At 42.2% G+C, this 11,599-nt stretch overlaps 1 protein-coding gene across 1 annotated transcript; it reads left to right on the plus strand.

The window, feature by feature from the left end:
* Window positions 1–7,935: 7,935 nt before the first annotated feature.
* On the plus strand, window positions 7,936–11,291 carry nfkbiab (nuclear factor of kappa light polypeptide gene enhancer in B-cells inhibitor, alpha b). The gene is made up of 6 exons (XM_075448771.1): window positions 7,936–8,318; window positions 9,328–9,433; window positions 9,556–9,766; window positions 10,237–10,325; window positions 10,437–10,700; window positions 10,786–11,291. Exons 1-6 carry the CDS (start codon window positions 8,059–8,061, stop codon window positions 10,819–10,821), a joined length of 966 nt encoding a protein of 321 aa, XP_075304886.1. The 5' UTR covers window positions 7,936–8,058; the 3' UTR covers window positions 10,822–11,291.
* Window positions 11,292–11,599: the final 308 nt, after the last annotated feature.

Here is an 11,599-nt window from a genome sequence, read left to right on the forward strand (position 1 = left end):
CATATAAATGAATTTAAAAACAAGCAACAGTCCAGATAAGTTAAAAGATATTTCAGGCATAGACACATGAGAACAGAAATGTCTTTAACTTGGATTTTAAAATGTCTCCATTTGGTGAAAGTTTAATCTCCACTGGTAGTTTGTTCCACTTGTTTGCAGCATAACAGCTAAATGCTGCTTCTCCATTTAAGCGTAATATTCAAGGTCATTCCTTTCAAGAAGAATCTAGAGAACAGGATCTGTGTTTTATCCTTTCACACACAGGTTTTAGAATAATTTCTCCTCTGAAATCTAAATTCCTTAGATAGATACATACCCTTGCATTGTTTTTCTCTGAACATGATGAATAAACACAGAAAAAACAACATATTTCTTTCCTAAATGTCACATTGAACGTTTGATTCTTCAGTCACTTCCTTGCAAAGTGGTCAACTGTCGCCATCTAGTGCCGATGCTTCACACTACGCTATTTTTACACTGTTCTTAAGTTTATTCCACAACTTTGAGGTCATGGTTTAACAAACAAATCCAACGCCGTCTACTGAGATATCAAATTATATTGACGAGCAGCAATCTTTTAAAGTGGTCTTGAGCAACAGTTCTCCGGGCTTTCTGAAGGTCTTTCAAAGCTTTTCTTTGGACTTTGGCAGATTTTTCACTCATTTTCAGTCCAGTTCTTTAATCTGACCATTTTCAGAGGAATTGGTGTTTGTTAAGCCACTTAACTCTGACCTATTAATCATTCAGGCATTAAAAAAGGCTCCTAACTCAAGGAATGAACCAGTGTTGTGTCACATAACAGACAACTTAGCAAAGAATCCATTTTAAATTGGATATTTAGGCACTTTGTTCCCAGCAGCCTGTCACAAAGACACATCATTTGTTCCCATTTCTTTAGTTGTATCTATGAAAAACAGCAAAGATAACACAGTTTGACAGACAGAAAACCGGATTTCTGCAGCAACAAGGTGATTCCCAAAGAGCTATTAGCTGAAAACTTGGCATATCTCAGCATGGTGTGCAGTGTGTCCTTAAAACATTTGAGGAAACTGAACAAGTGGAGGACAGAAGAAGAAGTGTCAGGCCTAAAGAACTATCTCCAGCAGATGAACAGGATCTGAAAGTGATGTCCTTAAACATAAGCTGCCCTCTTCCGCCCCCTGCTGACAGACATATCTGCAATGAAAACGGGACGCTTCTGCAGACTGATTCCTCCCTGCTGCTGCTTCCATTCTTCTTCACACTATGGATCAGAGTCGGTGGTCTGTTCAGGTAAGGTTCATCAGTTCAAGTGAGATTTCAACTTTCCTCCTCTGCTACTTTCATGATCAGGTGTGATCAAGCTGGACGTTTCTGCAGAATCATCACAATTTCCACAGTGTGTTCAGCAACTTTCCCAGCTTAGTGTGCACATGAAGAAGACACGGCAAACAGTCGGCTTTGGGAAAGGGAAGTGCTGACTTTAAAATTCCCCTCAGCTCATTCAAGCAGACTCAGCAAAGTGTAGAAAATGTCAACAAATTGTCAACAAAGTGAACAAGCTGCAAAGAGTTCTGCACAACTATTTCAGATATTCTAGATGTGCTTGTGTAGAGTCACTATTTTTATTTAATTCCAAATTTTCTTAAATTTCTATGGAGACATGGAAACATTTAAAATCACAGAATCCGCACCTTTTCCTGCTCAACAATCCCACTGAGACAGATCAGTGTAATGAACCATGTTTGCTACTTTTATTTGCAACATTCAGGTGGATTTGACCAGCTTAAATCGGCCTCCAGTATTAATTCACTAAATATTTCTGTACCTTAAGTTTCCAGGAGAGCATTGCTGACTGAGGAATGGTGTTATGGAAGGAAGCGTGGCATCAGAACGTTGTCAGGTTGCCATTTTAAGCAAAGAAAGGCTTTCTCAGCATCAAATCATAGCTAAACTGGAGGTTTCTAAAGGGCCATACCATGGAGTACTAAAACTGTTCAATAAGGACAGATTTAACGCTTAAGTAGAATATTTCTTCATATACGTTAAGTTAATTTAAGCCATTAGACAATGATGAAGCTTTACAGAGCGTCGTCCTAAATCAAGGTTCAGTAAATCTTTTTTTTATTTGACCTACTTTAAAGCTTAACTTCTCAGGAGAGGAAACATGCACAGATATTTAAGAAGGAGCTAAATGATACCAACATTTCACAATAAATGACAGATAAAAATGATATTTAATGACTTTAATTTAATTTAAATCCTACTTAGAGTTGTTTGGCTGTAAGGAGACAAAGAGCAAACCCACAATGCCTGTAGCTCCACCCCCGGGTGTGCATCTTTTAGACCACGGATCTTCATTCTGCAGCAGGAACGTGAGCCTGGAAGCACCTTAAACCTTTGAAGAACTATGTGAAGACCAGGGGGAATGAGGCAGAACTGACTCTCAAGGACTTTCCACCACAGTCACACGACTTCAACCCCACTGAACGTTTATGAGAAGGGAAAACATTCCCATGTTGAACAATTTGGTCAATGTAAATATTAATATTCAATACTTCCCTCTACTTTCTTCTTCCCACAGAAGTGAAAGAAGTCGCGTTCTTTAAGCAGTAATAAGTCGCAAGTAACTCAACTCAGCTGTATGTATTTGGCAGAAGTGCAACAAAAAACGCTTTACAGAACAAAAGCAAAACCTAAGAAGGACACCGACGAAGAAATGAAACAGAACTTATGGAAGTAGTTTGCAAATAGCAGTGAAATATTTACAAAATGGAGAGGCAAATTTAAAAGAAGGGTTAGATTATACTAGAACAAGAGAAGCATATTGATACAAGTAGTACAGAAAAAGATAAATGAGTTAGATTTTAGGTAAGTTTTAAAAACAGAGGGAGTTTTAGCATTTTGTAACCAGACTGGGAGCTGATTTCAAAAGAAAGAAGCCTGAAAACTGTTCTGGGAACCACAAGTAAGCGCTCACTCAGACAGCAAAAAGCTCCGGTGGGGTTGTACAGAACAGAGAAATATTTTAGAGAACTCAGAGATTGTCCGTCAAGGGGCTTTATGTGTCATAAAGGGGATTTCAAATCCCGTTCTAAATTTTACAGGGAGCCAGTTTAAAGAGGATAAAAGAGGAAATGTCGTGTCTCTGGGTACCACCTGTCGGTTCCCTGACCGCAGCGTTTTGTAGTAACTGAAAAGATTTTATGGGATTTACTTGGACATCCAGCTGAAATGGGACTGTGGAACAAACTGCCAGTGGAGATTAAACTTTCACCAAATGGAGACATTTTTAAATCCAGGTTAAAAACATTTCTTTTCTCATGTGTCCATGCATCAAATCTGCACGCTATCTTTGAATTTATCTGGACTGTTGCTTGTTTTTAAATTCATTTAAATGATTTTATTTGTTTCTCTTTATATTCTTTAATGTATTTTAATGCTTCTTCCACTCCCTGCTGCAATGCTTTTATTTTCTGTAAAGCACTTTGAATTGTTTGTACATGAAATGTGCTATATAAATAAATTTGATTTGATTAACCTAGATGTGATGAATGCATGGACCAGTTTTTCAGCGTCACTTTGGGACAAAATGCTCCAAAAATTGGTAAAAATTACACAAGTGAAAGACGTCGCCTTCAGAGAACTGTCTGGAACTTCTGCTGCTCGACAAACACGATGTGGTAAATATGTAAAACATTCTTCTTCTTCTGCTTTGAAACAAACGTGGAGAATATTGTGAATATTGTATTTACTGTACAGGGAAACCACAGAAGAAGTGAGTTTTGTGTTCACAGGAAGCGGAGAAAAGAGGAAGCAGGTAAAGAAACAGGTGAACTGTCCCTGCTGCATCTCTGTTGAACTTTCAGTCTTAACCGCCATGTGATTGGATGAGTCACTTTTCACTTTGAGCCCATGTTACGCGTGCACGGCTGAGTGATTCATGTTTAGTGGTTTTGTGTTGTCCATGTTGTCTCACTCCCAGAAGTCCCAGGGATTCCCACTGACACACGCAGACACAGGCGTGCACACCTGGCTGCTGCAGTCACCGGTACAGTCACACGTCCTGTGACCAAGCTTTTTCCTCTGACAAAAATCAACGGCTTCATGTCCTGCCCAGGGGGGCCGCGGGTCCTTAAAAAGTCTTAAATCAATTTTCCTGAAAATAAGACCTTAAAAAGTATTAAATTGTCTTAAATTCAGATTGCATGGGTCTTAAATATTTGTGTATTTTTCTTTTTGCTCAAAAGTTACAGTATTTTTTTTATAAGCATTTGTTCATGGGACTTAAATGTTCTGAAAATATTGTAATAAATTTAATTTAGGACAGTGATGACATTTTTCTGATCTTTTCACATGACACACATTTAGTCGATGTTCTTAAACTCAACCGTCATTTGTCATTTTACCATACTGTCAGTGTGTTTACTTGGTATTTCCATCGTACGTTTGGTCTTAAATTTCATTTAGAAGTGGTATTAAAAGGTCTTAAAAATTTAACTTGTTTATACCTGTACACACCCTGCCTGCCTGAAACCTCTCAGCACGGGCTCAAAGATCACCTTTGTGGTTTGTTGAAATTTTGGTTGAAAGAAACAAATCATCGTTCAACTCAAGCACGAAAAACTGCATGCCGGGATCTGCCATCATTGTTCCTGCTCTGGTATTTAGGTGCTCACATTCCTTCTTGTGTTGTCATAGTCTTTACTGATACCAAGAATAATATCAGGAACCACTTTATCTGGTTTCCTAGTACATATCCATTTCACAACCCAGAACAAAAGCACAGGAAACATTCATTCACACTCTGTACATGTCAGAAGCTGGAAATGTGTTTCTTTTTCTTTGAGGCACCCTTTCTAAAAACACTGCAGCTACCCGAGCAGCGGTGATAACACAAAGAACCGTAACTTTTATTTTATAACTCTTTCTATTCTGAGGTTTTATCTGTCAGGACATAACAAAAAAAAAAAACAATCTAAGGTTGTAGAATTAAGTGAATACAACCAGGTGGCAGAACCAGCCCAGATCATCAACCCTCCACCACCGTGCTTGACAGCTGGTGTGAGGTGTTTGTGCTGATGTGCTGTGTTTGGTTTCCTCCAAACGTGCTGCTGTGCATCATGAGCAAACATCTCCACTTTGGTCTGCTCTGTCCAAAGGACATTGTTCCAGAAGTCTTGTGGTTTGTTCAGATGCAGCTTTGCAAACCTAAGCTGTGCTGCCATGTTCTTTTTAGAGAGAAGAGGCTTTCTCCTGCAGCCCTTCCACACAAGCCATACCTGTTCAGTCTGTTTCTAATTGTGCTGTCATGAACTTTAACCTTTAACTTGTAATACACCGCACAAATATGACACCAGGAAAGCAGGCAAGGGTGACATTGTACAACCAAATCCAAAAACTAACTCACTGAAACGAACTGTGCTTTATAGAGCTATTAAGACATGGAATGAATTGCCACTGGATAACCGTCAAGACAAATGCAAAAAATCCTTTAAAAAGAGATTAAGAGCGCATCTTTTGAATGGTTAATATAGGTGTTGGCTCAAGTTGTATAGTCTGTATTTTTATATTGTTTTATTAAGTGTTCAAAGCTGGACTTAAGCAATGTGGCAGCACTGCATGTTAGAACTATTTGCCATAATTGTTTTGTGAATGTATTTTACTTTACTAGGACTTTTTGAACTTTTAATACATGTATATCTGTATGGTTTTTAATTGAAATTATGTGATGTATTTTGAATTAGGACCCCAGGAAGACTAGCAAACTGCTATGGCACAAGCTAATGGGGATCCTTTAATAAAATAATAAAAATAATAACATGCTTTTTTTTTTTTTAAATGCTACAGACCAGCAAACTGGTGAGAGTTTCTCACACTTGCTGATGATCAATTAATCGGTGCATTGATCAGCAGCACCTGGCTGCTTCTTACTCTCTTAATTCCTGTGGAATCAGTCAGGGTGGATTTAGCTTTTCACTCACTGGATTTTGTCTCAGTTGTTGCTAAATAATGCTTAAAATGTTTTTAATCTGAAGCAATATTTACTTATTTACTAATTTATTTACTAGACCAGATGACTCATCATTTTCTCCTGTTAGATAAATCCTGAGAATTGCAAGGCGACGTACTTTCCTGTTCATATGACAAAAGAACACACCCAAACCCTGACTAAGCAACCTTAGCACTGCTGATGACTCTTCAAGAAAACACTTGGAAAGAACCACTACAAAAAGTACTGATCGCACAGAAAAATCCAGAGAATATCACTCTTGCATCTGTGTTTACTTCCTGTCACGTTTCAGGCTGCTCCAAAGACATTTTGAGCATGCTGGAGTTTTGTTTCTGTACGGTTTTAACTGTTTGCTCGTGTAGTATTTTGTGTCCGAGAACGTAAAGTAGCCCCTTGACTTCCAGTCAGCAGAGCCTCACTGGTTTCACATGACTGGTTTCCGGTTAAAACGAATTGGTTCCACTCATTTCAAACATGTCTGCTGCATTCGTACATATGTGGATTCAAACAGAAAGAGCAAACCAACCCTCCCTGATACTGATTCAGCTGTAAAAAATACTGATGAGAATAAGAATGCTTTCCAACTGTACTTGACAGTTAAATTGATTTAATCTGCTGTACTCGTGTGTGTGTGTAACCGCCTTTTTGTTTTCCTTTGTTTCAGCTGTACTGCAGCTACTTTATTTAGCCAGGCGTGTGCATTCCTTTCCATCATTCATCTGCCTTATTATGGTTCAAACAGAGGTCTGGTTTTCACCCTATCCTTCAAAGCGGAATGCGATTAATGCTTTAGACACACAATTATTCATTTCCAGTGTATCTGGAGTGAACTTCAGCTTTAAGGGGTTTGTTGTGCTTCCATTTTTGCTTCAGAAGCTCACAAACATGCTCAGAATCCAGAGTCAAAGTTAAAAGTGTCACGCAATCTGGTTCACGAATGCTTGGCATTCTGCACAGACTCTGCGTGTTTTCTTAACGTGCAGCTAAACAGCTGCTAATGCGACGGTAAAAGAAAATAATAATGCAGAGAGCGAAGGCTGAGCTTCCCGGTCAAACTGGTCCCACAGACTGAACAATGGGAGGTAAAACAAGCCCGGAGTTCCCCCCCTCAGGCCTCCAGAACATCATGTTCAACCTGGTGTTTGTTTTTAAAAGGCCCGGTCGCGGCCTCTTCGAGGACTTGGAGTTCTTCCATTGCACAAGAATGAAAGAAGTGATTTGATTTCAAGTAATTAGAGGTGTTTGATCCATCTCAATTAGTTTAAAGCACAGGCGGCGAACGTTTGCAGCCTGTGACCTCAGAGAGAGTAAAAAATATCTGTTTGGTGTCACACAAACCTGAGCGCCCGTTTGTATTAGTGGGGTATCTTAGAAGCTGTATATCTTTAAGTGCACACACTTGACCATGTGGTCAGGATCAGCGGGTGCTGGGGAAACTCCACTGCACGCCTGCTGCAGTTTGCTCTTGCATTCATCACATTGCATAAACAAACTGAAATCGCACTGCTATCACGCTCTAAGTTTTGGAGGAAACTCCAATGCAGCCCCCCCATCCTGCAGACCTGCCCACCCACTGTGGCAGGGGGGCTGCTGAGCAACATTTCCTTTTTATAAGTGATTCAGCAGACTCCTGAAGGTGCAGTTTGAGGACTTTCCGTGCTTGTTGAACAGTTTGAAAGACAGACTCAATGTAAAAAAACAAAACAAAAAAAACTGGTAAGAAATGCAGTACTTCTGAGAGAGAAAAATGCATGTTTTTTTCCTAATATTGCATTTTTGTAAAGGCTTAATTGCTTTAAAAAGCACACTTTTCGTGCATGCTTATGTATTTTTCTCTCTTAATGACAAACTGAGACGTGTATTTATATATATGTCTCGACAGAAATCCCCTCTTGGAGCCAGCAATCTGTATGCTGTGTTATTCTAGGTGACAGTTTTCTGGAAATCCCCCACCTAGCTGTTAGCTCCGCCCTTCTCAGCCACACAGTAGGCATTTACAGACTGCTGCACCACTCCACCACAATACAACCAAGCGCACCTCGATCAGAACAACACGGACTATAAACATGGACCTCCATAGGACCAGCATATTAAACCAAATGGATTACAGCCGGGAGTCTAAAGAGGGGAAAGCGGCCCAGTCGACGGAGGAGCGGCTCGACAGCGGCGTTGAGTCGATGAAAGAGGAGGACTACCAGGCTGTGGCGGCCGAGATCCTCCGGCTCCAGCTGGAATGTGAGCACAGCCAACCGCCGAGCCAACCGCCGGCTGCAACCGGAGAGCCGTTAAACGAATGGCAAACACAGATCACAGAGGATGGAGACACGTAAGTTTGACCCGGGATAATGTTTCGGAGTTACGCAGTGGGCTATTTCTGAGTTTTTGGGGTGGGTGGGGGGGTCTTCTCAGCTAATCGCCTGAGAAGGCCCCGCTCGGGTCTTGGAAGTAATTCGACGCTTTCCTCCCCCGTTGGGAACGTCTTCCTCCAGTTTAACAGTGCGCAGACCCGGGCCTAACTTAGTCCGCACCGGGGCTCGTTTTCCAAACTTCAGGGCCTGTTAAAGTGCCCCGCTGCCGCGTTAATAACACACAGCACGGATGTCCAGTTTGATCGGGGGTCTATCTGCGGTCAGAGACTGCGCAAGTTGGACGTAAACAAAAGGCTATTATCAAGTGGGGAATCTTTCATGGCCGCGAGTCAGATTGGGAAAGTCCCGGGCGCGCCGCCAAGGAATCCGACCGACGCGCGTTCCCGTGAAGCGAGAAAAGAGAGGAAACAACTAGAAGAAGTACCCTAAATTACCACTATGTAACACAATGGACCCGATTATCAAACTATAGTTTACTGCTGTCGTAAGATTAAGATGAATAACACGTTAAAAAGTCCTCAAATATTGTTTTTCTGCCGCAGTGTCATCCCTCCGCCGAGAAATATAGTTCCCACTCAGAGTTAAATAATGCGAGTAGATCTAAAGTGACGTGAGGACAGGAAGCTTTTGATTTAAAGCACGAAACTAACTTGCACTGATCAAAACAAAGTTTTCACAGCCAAAAAGTCTTTTTTATTTCCATAAATTGACTTAAGTATTTAAGGTTTTCAGTGTAAAACCTGCTCCTGAGCTCTTTTTGTTGTTAAATGTGAAGACTTGTGAATGATGGTGTGGGATGTGGGGGGTTTTAATTAGTAAATTGTCTGCATTATTCATAAAACCTAGACAATATGGGCCTTTTTTGACTTGATATCGAGGGATTCCTTCAGGGAAAACATTGATTTTTGCTCCTTTTTGTGTATTTTCACTCTTAACAGATTGTCTCTCCTTCTTCCGTCCCAACAGGTTGCTCCACCTGGCCATCATCCACGAGGCCAAAGACTACATAGCAAGAATGATCGACCTGTCAAGGAACACAGACTTCCTCAACACACAGAATGACCTGAGACAGGTGTGTAACGAACGCCTCCTCACCTACATCTGTTACAGCGCCATCAGGCAGACGTTTAAATTAAAAACACCCCCTCCGTCCTCACAGAAAGATGAATGAAAAAGCCTCTCCTCTCTTTCCAGACTCCCCTCCACTTAGCGGTAATAACAAACCAGCCTGACGTGTGTCACAGTCTCCTGGCGTCTGGCTGCGACCCCACGCTGGTGGACAACAGCGGGGATACGCCTCTTCACATCGCCTGTCGCCACGGTAACCTGCATTGCTTCAGCGTCATCACACAGTCCTGCCGGCCAGAGCATCTACACACAGCGATGGCCGCTTGCAACTACAACGGTGAGCTCATCAGGCCTCGAATAAGCCCTGAAACGTGCTCCGGCTGTTCTGATTTAGGAGGAAATATTCTTAAAATCCTGTGCTGAAATGTTTTTAAAAAAAAAAGAGGAATAGGGTGTGAAGAGCAAATTCACCGGTGTGTTATTTTAGTTAGGAGGAAGGAAACATTTAGGTAAGCGAGGGGAATTCCATTTCATGTCATTCTGAGTAAAGCTCATCTGTTATAAAGCGTATAAAGTTGGAAGTTGAGGCTTTAGCACAAAAATATTTAAGCCCAAATATGTCAACGCTTGCTGGAGGGGAATTTTAAGGTTGTATAAACGTATAAATAATCTAAAAACCCGTGTTGGTTTTGGTACGTTTGTTTGGAAGTGACGCAGAGCTGCTTAATGTCGGCTGGTTAACCTGAATCACCTTTACTTTCCGCTCTGGTGTCAGCTGTTGAACTCGTCCTCTGTTGTTGTGTGCAGGTCAGAACTGTCTCCACCTGGCTTCGGTTCATGGCTTCCTCTCTCTTGTGGAGAAAATGGTGGATCTTGGAGCTGACATCGATGCAAAGGTAAGCCACAGAATTCACCTTTTATCGACCACAGCGCGCGGCTTTCTTCTTCTTCTTCTTCTCCTCCGGGTTCTAATGAAGACCTTTGGTTTTTTCCAATGTGCCGCACAGGAGCAGCGCAACGGTCGCGGTTCGCTGCATCTGGCCGTGGACCAGCAGAACCTGTCGCTGGTCAAACTGCTGCTGAAGAAGGGAGCGGACCCCAACCTCCTGACCTCCGGAGGCCACACCCCCTACCACCTCACCTACGGTCTGGAAAACTGCGACATCAGGAAAGAGCTGCACCCGCTGACCCACCCCGACCTGAGGGAGCTTCCCGACAGCGAGTCGGAGAACAGCGAGGAGGAAGACGAGGACGAAGAGTCCGATGAGGAGGTGTGTAGAAATGACGAACATGCTGACATGAATGAAACGTAGTAAATTCCTTCTGGTGTGTAAATCGGCTCATTCGTGTCTGCAGATGGGCTATGACGACATTCAGTGGAACGGACATTAGCAGGAAGCGTAAAGCGAGGAAGTTACAGAGGCACGAGCCCTGGTGATGACGATGAAGGAGACTCAGCTCGGCACGTGTATGATTTCTGCAGTGTCATGCCAGGTGGATGACGGTGTGGGTGACGCGGCGCAAGTGCTGCCGAAGCGAGACGAGCGGCCGCGGAGGCAAACCAGAGACTGACGGCTGCCGAGGAGAGCGAGCACGCCATCGCGCACTGTAAGACGCAATGTGGCGGGATCGCTTGTATTCTGTGGACACTGCGAGTCATTGTCATGAAGGAGAGAAAACATCCTTCCATGCGGAGGTTCCTGTAACAGCTCTGTTGTATGATACTGTAAATGCTGTGTATACAAAGATGTATTTTTTATGGAAGCTGTGAAGGTGTACAGTTGAGTAGGTTGTATATGTCAAGACAGCGAAACAGCTCCAGCGCACTCCAGTTTAAATTAAAACACTCATATTTAACAAGTCGAGGCTTCCTGTGTGGACGTGTTTGTGGGCGACAGCGAGAGGAAATGACAAAAAATCTAAAAACTGCAACGAGTTTAGGACAATAATGTTTAAATTATGTTTAAATGCGTGTAATCAGCAGTGCACCATGATACAAGGCTGTAATTCAGCGAGTCGGTCCGTATAAATGAGTCTCAGCTCTCATTTTCATGTAAAAGAGGAAAAGGCTGATAGCTCGACAGCTCACTTCCAATGAATAAGGAACTGACTGAGCTCTGAGAGCTGCTCTTCCTCCTGTCAGAGATACGTTTGTTCATCTGTGTGTGTG

This window comes from Odontesthes bonariensis, chromosome 17, assembly GCF_027942865.1.
Source record: "Odontesthes bonariensis isolate fOdoBon6 chromosome 17, fOdoBon6.hap1, whole genome shotgun sequence".
NCBI lineage: Eukaryota > Metazoa > Chordata > Actinopteri > Atheriniformes > Atherinopsidae > Odontesthes > Odontesthes bonariensis.

What these genes read in the sequence shown, in the direction of transcription:
- nfkbiab (XM_075448771.1), top strand. Translation starts at nt 8,059, where the DNA reads ATGGACCTCCATAGGACCAGCATATTAAACCAAATGGATTACAGCCGG. An exon ending in ATCACAGAGGATGGAGACAC is followed by an intron (nt 8,319 to 9,327) that starts GTAAGTTTGACC and finishes CCGTCCCAACAG; the next exon opens with GTTGCTCCACCTGGCCATCA. An exon ending in CACAGAATGACCTGAGACAG is followed by an intron (nt 9,434 to 9,555) that starts GTGTGTAACGAA and finishes CTCTCTTTCCAG; the next exon opens with ACTCCCCTCCACTTAGCGGT.